We start from the raw sequence: 17,912 nt of genomic DNA, 5'->3' as shown, positions 1-17,912 counted from the left end.
CCAGAAGGGGGGACGAAAAAGAAATAAGGAAAGCATACTTTATGCAACATTATCCTGTAATCGTGACTGAATATTATATGAACAATTCCTCTTTGGCCTTACTCAAGGAAGTGTTAATCCCAAATTTGGACTCTTTTTAAGAATCACTTGATGTTTTTCCTTCATTAATTCAGCAACTAAATTATACAAGCAAACCAAGGTTGACCTTGCACGCCCTTTTTCTATCAAATTAATTGTATTGAGCCGTTATGTTCAAACAATCTATTCTTATAGGGCTTAGCTGGTTCAACCCCTTACGGTACTTTTATGCACATCCAATTTGATGGTTCTACTTCTACAAGAAGGGATTGGGGCAAGTCCATTTTTACCATTGTGATTAAAATAATGTGATACTAAGTTAATTTTTTAATTTTTAATATTTAATTTAAATATAAAATTAATGTATATATTCTACATCGAGTTAGTCATTTTTTGAATAAATAAGATAAATGATTTATTAGTATGCAAATTTATGGGTTCTAATCAATTCCATGCGATTGCAATTCGATGAACACTAGAGAATAAACCATGAAAAGAATAAATATTTATTTATTTTTGTTGAATAAGAATAAACAATTACTACTACATCCATATAAGTGTAAAAAAATTATATATCCTATGTGAATGGATTAGTTGTTTATGCAAAGAAAAAAAGAATGAATTGATTAGCTGTTGATAGCTTTGTGTTCCTGTTCACCTCATAAAGAGAAATTAAGGTCAAATCACCCCATATATTAAAAATGAGAGTACAAAATGTACTTAGGATATAGATAAATTTTCGATGACAAGCCCTTTTATTCGAATGTAGAAGTTACCCACTTTATTGATCATAAAGAATGAGTATAATCCTTCTTCTTCTTTTTTTTTTTTTTTTTTGAGAAAAAAAAAATCCTTTTATTTCTACAGTCAATATTGACCACAATGGAATAAAATGTAATGTGGTGCACCAAGTCCAAAATTAATCATGACCTGATCTTATATATTATATATGCTTAAATATCACAAAATGTTTAGTGCAATTTATTTCTTGATAAAGCCTAAAGTAAGTCTTCCACAACAATTTCTAGGGCAGGTGCTTCACTTAAACGGTAAAGTGATTGAATCCCTTTTAAGAAAACCGTTTCAAAACCTTCAATTATGAATATTTTGAATAACATCCTTCCACAAACAAAATTAGTCTGATCATACCAGTACTGTCTATATGTCTCTATGACATAAATTCCTTCTTTTCCCGTATGGGAAAACTTGCAGTATTTGGCAATCTCCAAAGACATTTGATAAATTTGGTAGCCATATGATTCTGACAGCTACAATTTAGGCATATTTTAAATTGTCATCCAAATATTATCATGAGATCAACTTAACAATGGGAAAAGAAGGCAGACAGAGATGTTGGTTCACCATATCTGTATAAGCACAAAATAAAAGAGTGGGAGAAGAATATAATTAATAATGGTCTCTAATCTATTTCAAGCATTTTCCATGATCTGTATGCGAATTACTTAAAAAGAGTAAAGGAACTAAAACTCCCATTCTTAACTAGTAGGTAAGTCATAACAATTCAAAAATCAAGCCCAAACAACCGATGATAAAATAGGGTTCTACTGCTTTCGAAACATATCATAAAGTTCTTGATCCTGGAATGTCTTTGACGAGTAATCAATCCCCATGGATGGTATAACGCTCCCATTTTCTCGTTGGGCCATATAGCTGCCAAAACAGAGATAAAAAAGAAGTGATTAGAAAACATCTAGGGAGCATAATGCCGCTTGTCCATTGCACTCCCAGATGAGTAGCACTCTTCAGATAAGCTAAGTACTCTAAACAAAAGTAATCACACCAACTATCTAAGCTTTTGAACAGATTGAAGTCAAGTGGATATTTCTGAAACAATTGTTCTAGAATGAGAACTGAGATGCTGGGGTAGTTATAGACAACCTAGATTAATAGCTGAGGGTGTCATACATGCAGTGATAGGTCAAATCTAAAATTTATGACTCACAGAAAAGCACACCTCCCACCTTGAAGCAGGGAAAATATGCTTGTTCTTTTTGTACCAGTGCCTCTCGACAACTTTCCCAGCATGAGACTGTCAGAAGGTTCAAGAAAATTAGTGAATTGACACAAAGAGATGCAAGAAATTTTAATTACACATAATAGGGAAGATTCAACATAGATGCTCCAACCTTACATGCCCCCCACACCCCCCCTCCCCCCTTTTTTTTTCCTGATTTTGCTTTATAATTTAACTCACCCCAAGAGATTAGAGCCCATGACCTTTCACCCGCTACTATACTGTTGGTAACTTCATGTAGCTTCTAATTAAAAGATCAGGGCCCACATATACATATATATTCTACACATTTTTAAGGTAGGAAGAAGAGTTGCCAGAATCAGACCTTAAAATCAAAAAGATAAAAATTTGCAATAACATGGCAAATACAGCATTGGGAATTTCCTAAATGGCCCTAACCACCATGTTTACATCATCGAAGCCATATTTAAGGTTTGGTTGTGCATGTGTTTCAATATCAATTCTGGCAATGTTAAATTTACAAAATATAAGAGATAGATAATGATAAGGCAGGAATGAAATGTGCCTCATCCTTTTCTATTGTTGCATCAGCAATTTTTCTCACATCCTAATGCAGATCAAAGTGGAAAAGCTGCAAATACACCCCCCCCCCCCCCTCCAAAAAAAATGATAAATAAAATAAGTCACCCAAATCAAATACAAACCTGCAACAAGAGAGAGAGAGAGCTAAAGAATTGTTCAAAAAAGTCCACAGCCGCTTGTTTTAGTTATAGAGCCTAATTTCTTGGCCATCTGCAAATGAATAAGTTTTGATATAACAAAACCCGACTGGCAACTAAAAATCCACCATCTTACAAAATCTTCTCATTTATCAGTCATATTGCTGCTTCAAACTTTATTTTCCTTAAATCTTAGAAATCAAGAATGTAAGATTTCCAAAAGCACACAACACCATAACTTTTCACTTGTTAGGTTGTCATGAAAGTGTGAATCTAACACAAGCCAAGTGTTGCAAGCTGAAACCCACTATAAAACCCAAAATAAGGCATAAGTGAATAAAATTATATTTGCAAGATACTCAAAACAGAATACAAAATACTCATCTCTTATTTTGCTCCTCGGTTAATTTAGTTACTAGTTCAAACATGGGTAAAATAACCAGCAAGATAGCATGTCCAGCGCCCCCCCCTCTTTTTTTCCAAAAACCAAAAAGGGAAATAAGGAAACACAACAAATTAAAAGAGGAGTAAATTTGAAAAATTGATACCAGTCCACTTTTGCCCCTAGCCTTGTTCACGATTAGCGCATAGAAACTACGCTGCTGCAATTACAAAATCATGGGAACAAGTGGAATTGAATTAGTTAGTACATGTTCAGCAGCAGAATATCACAACCATAACTAAATTCTTGTATTCAATAGTATCTTACATGGGGAATGATAAGATCTTCTTTCACATAAAGCAAATTCTCCACTGAGGTTGTCCTAATTTCTCGAAACTCAGGTGCAAGTTGCTGCTGTACAGCCTGAAGGAACTCTCCTATGGTATCCCCTTCCGTACCTAAATGATTAGAAAATGGGTCAGGAAGAAGAATATTATGATCTCTCTCTCATTTCTTTTTTTCTTTAGGTTACACTAACATCAATCACCTAAAAAATTTGAGAAAGAGAAAACTACAAGCAGTTTTAATAATATGCAGTTCAGGTAACCACTACTCACCTGAAGCACCCGCCTATGCACAGCTCCATCCCAGTAGCTGTAAGTAATTTGAAGAGGCTCATCTGAAATACACAAAAAGCTTGATTCGGTAGGAACTTAGTTTTCATGCATTCACGTTAATTTTATCGGGTATCAGAACACATAATTACTTCGAATCCGCCCCTGCTCAAGAAACCACTGTCTCTGCAGCCTTTCACGTTCAGCTTGTTCCTCTGCCTCCCTCTCACTGAAAGCGTATCCTCATCACCTCTAAGATCACACGTTAGTACCAAAACCAGAGGGAGAGAGAGAGAGAGCCAGGGGGAAGGAGGAGAGAGAGATACCACACCTGTCAGGCAGAAAGCTAGTCTCCACTGTTGGATCTTTACCATATATGCCATGTCGAAATTTCTTTGATTGTGAAGTGTTAATGTATATTATGTTATGGGCTTTAGGCCCAATTAGGTTACTTGTATAACACACTTGTACTTGTACTATATTTTACTTGTACTGCACACATATGTCTCTTATATAAAGGCAGTGATGTATATTCTTTTATTGATGAAATACAATACAATTATTCTGTATTTCTAACATGGTATCAGAGCCACTGCTCTGATCCTTTGGTGCGCCACTCTTAAGCAGTCTTGTTTTCTTGGGTGTCCTCTGTAGCCGTTTTTTTGTGAGCAGCACCGCTGCCTTCACCGCGACACCAGTACATCAAAGACCATTGCCTTGCCGCCACCACTGCTTCCGCTTCTCCGATCAGACCACAGATAGTATCATTGGAAAGTAGTCTCTCAGATCTGCCGTTCTGTGAAAATTTCGTCTTCATCGGACCTCCCACGCGCCCCCACGCGCCGCCAGAATTCTCGGCGTCACAGCCACGCGCCGCCACTAGCCTCCACGTGCCTCCACGCGCGGCCACGCGCGGCCTGTCTCTGTCACGCGCTTCCACGCGCCGGATCTGTCCGCTGACGTCATCACCTGTGCCACGTCAGCCCTAGCTGCGTCAGCATCCACTGATCTGCTGACGTCATCGCCACGTCATCTTGTGACGTCATCTTCCGACCGTTGACCGCTGACTTTGCCCAGGTTGACCGTTGACCGTTGACTTTTGACCAGAGTTGACTTTTTGCAGTCCGGGTCCTCCTTACCCAGTTTTTCGCGTAGATTTCATTTTTGCGCTCCATTTTTGCATATTTTGCTTCAAAATGAAGAATAAGGACAAGTCTTCTACCTCTTGCAACAATCGTCGCCGACAATCCAACAAACGTTTTTGCAATTTTTGCAAACGTTTTGGCCATAATATTGAGACTTGCTATCAACGCAGCAAATCAGCTGTTTCCATTTCTACTGCTACTGTTGCTAACACTGAGAGTGTCCAACCTATGGCTCCCGTCTCTGTAAAGTCTCAGTCTTCTGGATCCACTTTCACCATTTCCAGAGATGACCTTATAAATATCATCGCCAATGTCATTCGTACGGTTGGTAATGCATCTTATTTCTCTCTCTCTCAGCTTTATCTAGTATGTCTCCTACCTCTTGGCTTATGGATTCTGCTTGTTGCAATCACATGACACCTCACTCGTCCTTATTTTCTGACCTTAAACCTGCACCGCACCCTCTTAATATTCGCACAGCAAATGGTTCCACAATGTCTGGTCATAATATAGGTTCCGTTGTGACCTCCAATCTCTCGGTTCCTGGAGTCTTTAATATTCCTGACCTTTCTTATAATTTATTTTCTGTTGGACAATTAGCTGAGTTGGGTTATCGCATTATCTTTGATTATTCTGGGTGTATTGTGCAGGATCCGAGGACGGGACAGGAGCTTGGGACTGGTCCCAGAGTTGGGCGTATGTTTCCCGTGGACAACCTTCGTCTTCCACTTGTTGCTCCTGTTTCTGTTGCTGCAGCTGCTACAGCTTCTTCAATTCCTTACCTTGCGCTTTGGCATGCTCGTCTTGGTCATGCATCCTTCTCTCGGGTACAACAATTAGCTTCTAGAGGTTTGTTAGGTTCAGTGTCTAAAAAAATTTTGATTGTGTTTCGTGCCAATTAGGAAAACAACCAGCTTTGCCCTTCAATACTAGTGAATCAATATCCACTGATATCTTTGACCTTATTCATTCTGATGTTTGGGGCCCTTCTTCTGTCTCTAGTATTGGTGGGTCTCGATATTTTGTTGTCTTTGTTGATAATTACTCTCGCTATAGCTGGATTTTTAATATGAAACATCGTTCTGAATTATTGCAAGTATATTCTAATTTTGCAAAAATGGTTGAAACTCAATTTTCCAAATGCATCAAAATTTTTCGATCTGATAATGCTCTTAAATATACTCAATATGCTTTCCAAGCTATTTTGCATTCCTATGGCACTGTTCATCAACTAACTTGTCCAGGTACCTCTCAGCAAAATGGTAGAGCCGAACGGAAACTTCGTCATATTCTTGAAACTGTTCGTACTCTTCTTCTCTCTGCCAAAGTTCCTGCTCCTTTTTGGGGTGAAGCTGCTCTTCATGCTGTTCATACTATTAATCGCATTCCGAGTCCGGTTATCCAAAATCAAACTCCATATGAGCGCCTTTTTGGGTCATCTCCAGACTATCACCACCTTCGCTCCTTTGGTTCTGCTTGTTTCGTTCTTCTTCAGCCACATAAGCATAACAAACTTGAGCCTCGGTCAAGGCTTTGTTGTTTTCTTGGCTATGGCGAAACTCAAAAGGGGTATCGGTGTTATGACCCTGTCTCTCATCATCTTCGTGTTTCCCGCAATGTTGTCTTTTGGGAACATCGCCTCTTTGTCGAGCTCTCTCACTTTCGTGCCTCCCTATCTTCCTCCTCTGTTTTAGATCTTTTTCCAGATGAGGCACATATTCCTTCTGTAGCTGCTCCTGATCCTCCTGTAGTTGCTCCTGATTCTCTTGTAGACTTCTCTGTCCAACCACCAGATATCACTGATCCCTTTCCTAGTTCACCCTTTAATGAACAGGTGGAAGATGAACAGGTTGAAGACGAGCTACCCAACCCCAACCCTGAGCTTGGGTCCCCTGCTCCTGCTCCGCCTGAAGATCTTGCACAAGACATTCCACCTCGTCACTTAACTCGAGTAAGATCTATTCCTACACATTTACTTGACTATCATTGTTACACTGCTCTTGCTACATTACATGAGCCTCACACCTATCGTGAGGCTTCCACTGACCCTTTATGGCAGATTGCAATGAAAGAGGAACTTGATGCATTATCTAAAAACCATACTTGGGATTTGGTGACACTCCCTCCCGGGAAATCTGTGGTTGGTTGTAAGTGGATCTACAAGATTAAGACTCGCTCTGATGGGTCCATTGAGCGCTACAAAGCTCGTCTTGTTGCAAAAGGTTTTACACAGGAGTATGGGATTGATTATGAAGAGACCTTTGCTCCAGTTGCTCGTATCTCATCTGTCCATGCCCTCTTAGCTGTTGCTGCTGCCCGTAAATGGGATCTTTTTCAGATGGATGTCAAAAATGCATTCCTTAATGGGGATTTACATGAAGAAGTTTATATGCAACCTCCTCCTGGTCTCTCTGTTGACTCAAATAAGGTTTGTTACATTCGACGTGCACTTTATGGCCTTAAACAAGCTCCACGAGCTTGGTTTGCCAAATTCAGCTCTACCATCTCTCATTTGGGTTACATGGCCAGTCATTATGATTCTGCCTTATTTCTTCGTCGCACTGACAAAGGCACTATTTTACTTCTCCTGTATGTGGATGATATGATCATAACTGGTGATGACCTCAGTGGCATTCAAGAACTCAAGAATTTTCTCAGTCAGCAATTTGAGATGAAAGATCTTGGACATCTCAGCTACTTCTTGGGTCTTGAAATCACTCATTCTACTGATGGACTTTATCTTACTCAAGCTAAATATGCTTCTGAACTCTTGTCTCGAGTTGGACTCACTGATAGCAAGACTGTTGACACTCCAGTTAAGCTTAATGCGCATCTGACTCCCTCAGGGGGGAAACCATTGTCTAATCCCTCTCTTTACAGACGATTGGTTGGCAGCCTAGTTTATCTCACAGTTACTCGTCCAGACATCTCCTATGCTGTTCATCAGGTGAGCCAGTATCTGTCTGCTCCACGATCAACTCACTATGCTGCTGTTCTGCGCATTCTTCGATACTTGAAGGGCACCCTCTTTCATGGCATTTTCTACTCAGCTCAGTCCCCTCTTGTACTCCGTGCATTCTCTGATGCTGATTAGGCAGGAGATCCTACTGATCGCAGGTCTACTACAGGTTACTATTTTCTCCTTGGTTCTTCTTTGATTTCTTGGCGAAGTAAGAAACAAACTTTTGTGGCCCACTCCAGTACTGAAGCAGAGTATCGTGCTCTTGCTGATACCACATCTGAGCTCCTTTGGTTACGATGGCTCCTTAAGGATTTGGGTGTGTCCACCTCCTCTGCTACTCCCCTTTATTGTGACAACCAGAGTGCCATTCATATTGCTCATAATGATGTCTTTCATGAACGGACTAAACACATCGAGATTGATTGTCATTTTATCCGTTATCATCTTGTCCATGGTGCTCTTAAGCTTTTCTCCGTCTCCTCTAAAGATCAACTTGCAGATATCTTCACCAAGTCACTTCCTAAGGGACGCACTCGTGATTTGGTTGACAACCTCAAGTTGGTCTCACATCCACCTTGAGTTTGAGGGGGGCTGTTAATGTATATTATGTTATGGGCTTTAGGCCCAATTAGGTTACTTGTATAGCACACTTGTACTTGTACTACATTCTACTTGTACTGCACACATATGCCTCTTATATAAAGGCAGTGATGTATATTCTTTTATTGATGAAATACAATACAATTATTCTGTATTTCTAACATGAAGTTTCTGCAAAAAAAATCAAAGTAAAATTATAGGAAGTAAAGAGAACCAGAAATAAAATTCCTAACGCTTGGCATCCATCCACGTTCTAATTTTCAGAAGGAAAATACATTCAAACATCTCTTAGATATAACTTCAATATTGAGGATCTGAATTGAAATTGAAAGTCAACAACGTTCATGACAACAATCAAGAGTTTACAAAAAAAAAAAAAAAAAAAAACTTTTTACATGCTTATTCAGAATTTCTAGATATTTTGTGTTCCCCAGGATATAAACTCCAACAGATTTGATGCATACGCTTCATCAAGGAACAATTCACTGCTGAGTGATCACATGCAGATTCAGATTTGACTATGCATCAGTGGTTCACTAGATCTCTTTTCAAAAAATGAAATAATGTGAATAGGCAACCTTGTAAACCATCTAAATAACTAGAGATTTTCATGATTTTTGCAAATAAGGTAGGCCCATCCCCATCAACCTTATTCAACAAGTGAATTCCTCATGAACTTGCCATGAAGAAAGACTACTGGCACCTAAACTTCAACATGGTCAAATAGAAGAGAAGTACTCTGCTATTTTTAAAAATATATAATTAAGAACCAACCCTGGGTATATAATGCAGCACAACTTCACAAATCACAAGAATGATAATCAAGAGTTAAGCATCGGAATCAAAAGGGATAGGGGGGAAACTATTGGAAGCTAGCTAAATTCTACAAAGCCCTTGATTACCATAATATAGTGGCATAAAGATGATAAGTAAAATTTTATAATTATGGGTAGAAATTTCTCGTAATCAAAGAACAATAATACTTCAGTTTTAAAGTCAACGAATATTACTATTTTGAGTCCTTAAAACTACATATGTGATTTTGGAAATATTTGAGTATTTGAACTAAGTCACTTAAACTGCTTATGTATTTTGGAACTTATTGTAAGTTATAGCTTTTGATATATGGAAAACTAACTACTTTCTAAATCATCTATGATATATTTGTAAGATTAAAGTATGTGATCTATTTGCAACTTATTATTTTAAGACTATGAAACTTCTTTAATTATTTTTGATAACCTATAGTATATTATAAATTTTGAAAACTCATATTACATCTTATTACTTTACAAATCTATTGCTTGATAGAACTTATTAGGATTTTGGATACATATTGAGTTGTTAGCTCACCCATTTTTTCCCCTCCAGTTTCATATTGTGAATAGCAAATTTTGAGAGTTTTGATGTTATGTTGTGGGCAGAAAAAGAAGCTTAGTAATTTTGGGATTGGATGGTCTTCTAATAGTTTTATATTTATTAGCCAATTGGCATTATGTACATGAGGTTTGGATTTTGTTCCTATTAAATTATTGGAGATCTATTTATAAAGAAATTGTTGAGGTATTTGGATTTATTTGATTTAATTTTTGAGGATAAACTTTAGTTACTAAGAAAGCCTTGCACACCTGTAGGGTGCTTACTTTATAAGCGTGTGGTGGTTGTCATGTGCCTATCTTTATAATTGGGTTCGAGGCGTGACAAAGTGGGTTCAAAACTCATCAATTGCATATTTACATGTGTAATTATATATATATATATATATATATATATATTTCACAATACCTTCTCATCATACTCCCCTCTTGTAACCAAACCCACGGTTTCCTTCTTAAACGCGTTTTCAAGAATTTGATACACCCATTCAAAAGAAAAAAAAGACATTAGCTTACAATAACCAAAAAAAAAAAAATCAAAAGAACAATTTTGTTAGAATAATAATTAAATGATTAAATTCATCATTTTCTAACAACTTTAAGTTTTGGTATAAGTGATAATTTATTATAGTATCAAAACATGTGGTCTAAGTTCAAATGTTGTCTCCACCCTACCTTAAAGGTGGTTTGGTTTCAAACCTTGTCTACAATCTTCCTTAAAGATCCCACATGTTGGGTTTTAGGGGAGTTTGAGAGGAAGTATTAGACCTACAACTTAAGTGATAATTTATCATAGGAAGCACAGACACTTCAAAACCCCTGACAGGTCAGACACAACAAGCACATTCTGCAAGCGCATCCTCATTATGTTGGATGGAAAAAAAGACTTCTGATTTTAAATGTGTTTTTAAAGATTTTGATAGTTATTATTTATTTCAAATTTTTTATGGGTGTGAATGGACTATTTCACACTTGAAGCTCCAAGTTTTCAGAATGTTGTTCAAGTCGATATTGACTTCAAGAACATATCATTTCTAGCCATGTTATTCATTAAGTATACCTCTCGTGTACTCAATCCTTTCGTTCAACAAAAAATTACTACTTATAATTTTTTTTTTTTTTTGAAAACTTGAAATAAATTTAGCCATATTGTTGAATCCTTAGTGTCCTAATTTTTCAACAATTGTGGTTTCACAATGTCCCGTGTCGTGTCCATGATTATATAAATTTACGAGCACGAGGTCCTAAATTTATGAGCACAAGCTTCAAATAATCATATATTTGAAAAAAATTGAATGCCAATGATACATATAATCATGTCAAAAATTTCAATTTATAACTGCATTTGAAGTAAAACTTGTATATGGTTTAGCAAAGGATCTTCTAAGCTATCTGCATCCTTCTCAGGATTTTCAGGTTTTCTCTCAAAGGATCTGCTTCCTGGCTTAAGCTTGGGTCCTCTTCCCTTTTTTTTTTTTTCTTTTTTTTTTTTAAAATTTTTTTTCCTTCTTTTGGGCCCTCATGATCCTTCTTAACTTCATGAGTTGGACCTTCTTTTGTTAAGGTCCATGGTATTTTTTTTTTTTTTTTTGCTTTTCATGGAATGGGCTTTCTTATCACATTTTGGTCCTCAACAATGGGTTTTATTCTATTCCATGCTATTGCAATTTGATGAACACTAGAGAATTAACCATGAAAATTACTACTACATCTATAAGTTTAAAATATATATATATATTCTTTGTGAATGGATTAGTTGTTTATGCAAAGATAAAAGAAAAAAAAGAATTGATTAGTTGTTGATGGCTTTGTGTTCCTGTTCACCTCAAAAAGAGAAATTAAGGTCAAATCACCTCATATAATAAAAATGAGAGCACAAAATGTAATTGTTAGTAGGGGTGCAAGAATAATTGATGGACCGAAATTTCATGTTTCGGTGTTTTAATTTACATTTATACAAAATAGTAATAGGATTCTTTTTTTATTTAGGATTCATCATCTTCATAGAATTGACGCAGTAAATAGTAGTTAAACATCAATGTAAAATTCCAATTTCAATATATGCGGTTGTCTGAATTTCATTAAAAAAAAAAAGAATCAAGTTACATACATAACATATGTCTTTTCTTTGAACCCCGTTTTTAAGTATTTTGTATTTTTTTTATGAATAATTGTAAATATATGATATGTACCAATTGAGACAAAGTGTACTCATACATCTTAGTCGATTTTCCTTAGGAATTAATTGCAGTCGGATTATTGACTCCAAGTCAAATAAATTATTCAGAAAGGGAGAGAAGGCTTATATATATATATATATATATATCTGATTTTTCTGATTTCGGTTTTGGTTTTCAAATTTCAAAAAATTTGGTGGTGCTGCTGGATTTTTTGACACCATAACTGACCGAAACGAACAATATATATACAATTATGTAACTTTAAAACATAAGTGAATCAGTAGCTTAGTGGTATGCTACGCGTGTTTTGGCCAACTAATCTCAAGTTTGAGCCTTAGCTATGACTTTTTACTATTTAAATTTTTAAAACCCTAGTAGCATGCTATAAATACCATGTTTTATAACTATGAGATTCTCTAAATTCATTCATATTATAATAGTTCAATGAATTAACCAAAGGCACAATTAGCTATGAATTTTTATTATTTAAATTTTTAAAACCCTAGTAGCATGCTATAAATACCACGTTTTATAACTATGAGATTCTCTGAATTCATTCATATTAAAATAGTTCAATGAATTAACCAAAGGAACAATTCAAATGCTTCTTATCCAATTACCTAAAAAAATTTTTTATTAGTGAGGGAAACCAGCTTTCATTTTTAAAAATATAATGGTAGGGCTTTAAGCTTTAAAGAGTAGGCGGTTCGTATGTTTTATGACCCCCAGAATAATATATGTAGGAGGATACGCAGAGCAAGAGCTCTGGAAGTCTACCCCGGCGCGCTTCTTCATTCATTCATTTAGGCCCGACTAGGAACATGTGGATCCAGGGAACTTAGCTCGGGAACAGCTTCTTACTAGTAAGGGCTAATCATAGTAAGAGAGTCCAATCTCTGAAATAGAGCTTAGTCACTCCCCATAGTAGTATACTAGTAAAAGGCGTAGATTATGACTTGATCCAATAGAGTCAGAACACCTTTATATCTAAAAGAAATGGTGCTCGATGAAACGATCCAGATTCCACACTATGCTGCTTTTAACAGTTATACGATTCCAGAAGATGATCTAGAATTTGGTCAATCACGTTTATTAGAAGTGGACAATAGAGTGGTTGTACCAGCCAAAACTCATCTACGTATTATTGTAACACCTACTGATGTACCTCATAGTTTGGCTGTACCTTCCTCAGGTGTCAAATGTGATGCTGTACCTAGTCGTTTAAATCAGATCTCTATTTCGGTACAACGAGAAGGAGTTTACTATGGTTAGTGTAGTGAGATTTATGGAACTAATCATGCCTTTACGCATGCACTCAGAAACATAGGCCTACTGCTGAGCCCACTCTGGCTCATCTACACCACCTGGGGTGCAAGCCACCCGAGAAGCAAGCTATTATAGCAAGCGGCTGAAGCTATAGGGAGTCGAGAAGCAAGGCAGTAGATAAGATATAAGATGGGGCTAGGCTCCTAGTGGAGTAGAGGAGACGATTAGGATAACGAACTTGAAATGCGGAGCCCAAGCAGCTGGTGAGCGTGTGGTTAGTGGCCAATAGTGCCCTAGTTGATGGCATTCCTCTCTGTGGTTGGCACTCGAGGAACCACAGGGCACTCCATACAGAGCAAGCAAGTCTTAAGGATGAGACGCTTGTGCAAGGACCTCCATTCTCATTAGGAGGTCAAACCAAGGACTTATGGAAGTCGGGGTAGCCTCGTCCCTATGGGCAATGCAACAGTGTCTTGAGGAAGGAGTTTAGAGGCCTTATAGTAGCATGGACTTCTTTTTCTTTCTAGGTCATGTGAAGGGGGCCAATCCAAGATCGTATTGTTCCTCTACAAAGACAACGAACGCTCTCAACGGCTAGGTGCCACTCTCTTTCTAAATTATTCTAGCTTTTTCATGATTTCGTGCCGCAGTGAACAAAAAAAAAAAAAAAAAAAAAAGGCCCATCTCCACGGAAGGAAAATGACCTGCAACGGCAGAGACTATTGACCCTATTCTTGTTCCTAGATGTCTGTTACGAGTCCGAGAAGCCTGGAATCCTAAATATGAGGGATCCTTCAAAATAGAGAAGGGCGGGCAGGGCTTCTACAAGGGCCTCACCCCTCTTCCCGGTCAAGATAGATGGGAAGGGGCCCTATCAAGTAAAGGCCATAACTAGCCTCTTTATTTACGTACGTACACCTTTCTTTCAGGGTGGGGCCACCCTTCCTCCTGCTAATCCGGCCATTTTCAAACATGTCTGTCTTTCCCACCCTATTCCATTCAATGGAGGACTTCTAAATTCTTGCGATTCCCAGCCCCCTTAGCTTTTAATTCTTATATATATATATATATATATATATTTATAATAATTAGAAGCTCCCCTTTCTCTAATAATAAAGTAAGGCTATGAAGCCCTTCCTTCAACTGGTTTTGGCTTGCCCCTTGTATAGGTTGGAGCTATGATGCTTACCTTTTAAAGAAAGCGAAAAGGGCTTTTTCAGCTTGCTGCTCACTTCTGAGAGGCAAAGGGAGCCTGACTTACGCTTACCAAGCCTGGCGCGAAACGAAGGGATTGAATTTCACCTATGATCAGATCAGTGGACAACCATTGTTTACTTTTTTTGTGGTGTTGTTGATGTTGTTGAAAGCGAATTTTGAAGTAGACCTCACTTTTCGGAGCTGCTCCCAGCTCACACTATGGTGGAGGAGGTGCCGTGAAGATCTAGGAATGTGAGCAGTACGAGCTAAAAGGCTCCCATATTGTTTGGAGGGCAGGGGGCATAGATACCAAACAAACCCAGCCCCTATCTATCGTCGTAGAAGCTCTTCCTAGGAAAGATTATGATTCTTGGGTATCCAATCAATTAATCCCCCAAACCGGGGAAGTTTAAGCGAAAATGAAAGAGTAGGGTGAGGGATAAGGGGGGAAGCCACTAAATGATGGAAGGCTTCGCTCACTCGCTCTAACGCTCCTTTAGTAAACAGCGAGTGGAGTGCATAAGCCCTTTTAGAGATAGAGGCGAGTACTACACGAGCTCGTAAGTCAAGTACGAAATGAGCCTTGTCTACAAAGCAGAGCGACCTCGTCTTGCTTGCTTTTGGCGAAGCTTCTAGCACTAGATAATAAGCATTCTTGTATGGTATGAATACTACTTTTTAGGTTGACCATTACATAGGAGCGATAGCAAAGCCAAGCCGTATAAAGGCAAGCAGCCCTTATAGCAATAGCAAATGACCTACTTATAGCCCTATTTTTCGCATTTATTTTTAGGGGAAACCCTGGCACACACCCATTTATTGCTTTTTTTAGTTATGCGCGGACGAACATGGTAACAACCAATTCTATATCTCTTTAGATCATGAGGGCTTCTCAGAAAAGTAAGGAATGAGGCATTCGAAAGGCCGACCACTCATAGGCCTTTTCCTTTGGTGGGAAGGCCGACGACTACACAGACTCTATACCAAGTCATGAGTGATAGTGAAGCCAAGATGCCGTTAAAAGCTTCAGCCAAAAAAAAAAAAAGTTAAAAGCTTTTATATTTGTTCTTCCTCACTTTATGGGCGCAACCATCATGGTAGGTGTATGAATTATAAAGAATGAACCCAAGATATTGCTTGCTCCATCAAGGCCTTGACTCTTTCTATATTTCTTCTTTATTTTTTTGGCACTTATACTTGTAGAGTGACCATTGCACCAAGGATGTGTGGTGGTTAAAAAAATTTATGTCTTTAAATTAGCAATTAATCTAATATAATTTATTAAGTCATACAGCAACTAAACTAGTTGGATGATTTTGCCAGCTAAAGACTCATATTAAAGAAGGATTAATGATTGGAATCCAAGACACCTATGTTATCAATAATAACTATATGATGCTCTTCCCTAATATGATTTATTAATATAAAAACTGATATGTGTAATATGTAAAGTCAAATGGAGTTTACCAAAAAAAAAAAAAGTCAAATGGAAAATCCAATTAGTGGTTTGCCTAATCTTATCTTCAGCCGCCCCCTTCCTCAATGCTCTTTCTCCATGAGATGCCACTGGGCAATCATGGTTTTTCAACAGGTATTTCTTCTTCTCTTTTCCTTCTTGATCTTGTTTCTCTCATCCCAAACCACTGTCTTCTTCTCTCTTTCTTTTTGATCTTGTTTTTCACATCCCGACCACTGTCTTCTTCTCTCTTTCTTTTCGTTCCGACAAGCACAAGGAAATTTCCTTTATTCCTTCCGTCCCCCATCATAGCCATACGCTGCTTTTTCTTCAATATTCAATTTATAAGCTCCATAATTTCCTCAGTTCCTCCATCTTATCCTTCACAGCCATCTGCTGCTTTCAGATCATCTCTCACTTGTCCTTATTTCATAAAAGAGAAATGGCCGAGTCTCTTGTATCCAGTGTGGCAGAAAGGCTTGGCAACTTGCTCACACAAGAAGCGAACTTCTTGCCTGGGGTGAGTACCCAAGTTGAGCTGCTACAAACTGAGCTCAAACAAATGCAAGGCTTATTAAAGGATGCAGATGCGAGACAGGATGAATCAGAGGCTGTAAGACAGTGGGTTGCTGATGCAAGAGAGCTTGCTTATGTTGCCGAAGATGTCATTACGACATATGCCCTCAAAGTTGGATCCAGAAAGCACTACACCAAAATAAGTCTATTACATCAAGTGTTAATACAACAAAATTAGTATAGTGGTATTAGACATAATATCACATCTAAAAATTAAAATTTGTTGCAATAGTAACTTAAAAATAGTAAATTATTACATTAATAATAATTAGTTGTAATAATTTATAATTTTCAGTTGCAATAAAGATTTTAATACTTGAATTTAGAAATTCTTTTGCAATAGGTTAAATTGAAGAAATCAATTTTTTTCAATAACTTAAATTGAAGAAACCATTATAATAACTTGATACCAATTATATATTTTGCGATATATTATAATAGATCGAAATTTCAAAGAGATGGCTTATTGCAACAAATTTAACATTGCAATAACTAAAATATCAATTATTTTACAATCTATTGCAATGACAAATATGAAGCTGCAATGAATATATTATTACAATGATCTAATTCCAATTACTTTACAATCTATTGTAAGAAAAAATATGAAAAATTTAACTATTACAATAAATATACCGTTGCAATAATTTGAACCCAAATTATTTTTGTTAATTCTTTACAATCTATTGTAATAAAATTTATGAAATAATAGCCTATTGCTACAAGATATTCAAAGTAATAAATTTTTTATTGCAATAGCAAATATATTATTACATCAAAATTTTCATTAAAATATTTAAGATTTATTGCAACAAAATTTTTTTGTAGCACAAACTTATTACCTCAAATTTTATTACAACACTTCGCATAAACTATTGCAATGACTTCTGTAGGGACACGATTATTTAACGGCCCAATAATGATGTCGGGCTCACACATGAAAGATCCCTCACAATATGATTTGTAGAGAGTGGGCTTGAAAGGCTAGCCATTGATCACGGGGCGATGATCCAGTCCTGATTTTAGGGGAACTTACGTAGAAAGGGGTTCAGCTTGGGCACCCAAACCCTACAGCTTCGTAGCCTGAAGGATTGGGCTCCTCGGACTTGTTCCGATGAGCATTAAGGTCTTCCCCCAGTTACCCGGCGGTGAGTCTTTTGTGGTGTACATACACAGTTCAGGTGTTTTCCTCCTTGGAGTCTTTTTTCCTGGAGGTGGGATGGGAGCTCCTGGCTTTTTTGTCTCTTTTTCCCCCCCCCCTTCCAGATTACTTACTTTCTCTTTTATACTCGCTGATGCTCGCTGTCCTTCGTCCACGTGTAGGGTTAACCTTTCCAAGACTGATATTTGTCCCGTCAGTCTAAT

At 37.4% G+C, this 17,912-nt stretch overlaps 1 protein-coding gene and 1 long non-coding RNA gene across 2 annotated transcripts; both read right to left on the bottom strand.

Moving 5' to 3' along the window:
* Nucleotides 1-1,431: 1,431 nt before the first annotated feature.
* Nucleotides 1,432-3,821, bottom strand: LOC126705144 (protein XAP5 CIRCADIAN TIMEKEEPER-like). Its single transcript, XM_050404085.1, has 5 exons — nt 3,806-3,821; nt 3,503-3,633; nt 3,342-3,395; nt 2,061-2,128; nt 1,432-1,749 (listed from the first exon to the last, which is right to left on the bottom strand). The coding sequence occupies exons 1-5, from the start codon at nt 3,819-3,821 to the stop codon at nt 1,641-1,643; spliced, it is 378 nt and encodes a 125-aa protein (XP_050260042.1). The 3' UTR covers nt 1,432-1,640.
* On the bottom strand, nt 3,820-4,197 carry LOC126705306 (uncharacterized). Its single transcript, XR_007648235.1, has 3 exons — nt 4,121-4,197; nt 3,942-4,041; nt 3,820-3,854 (listed from the first exon to the last, which is right to left on the bottom strand). It is a non-coding gene; the product is annotated as an uncharacterized LOC126705306 (long non-coding RNA).
* Nucleotides 4,198-17,912: the final 13,715 nt, after the last annotated feature.

The sequence above is a fragment of the Quercus robur genome, chromosome 11 (assembly GCF_932294415.1).
Source record: "Quercus robur chromosome 11, dhQueRobu3.1, whole genome shotgun sequence".
Lineage (NCBI taxonomy): Eukaryota > Viridiplantae > Streptophyta > Magnoliopsida > Fagales > Fagaceae > Quercus > Quercus robur.
The sequence above is the reverse complement of the archived record's forward strand: the minus strand, read 5'-3'. Positions and strand labels throughout refer to the sequence as shown.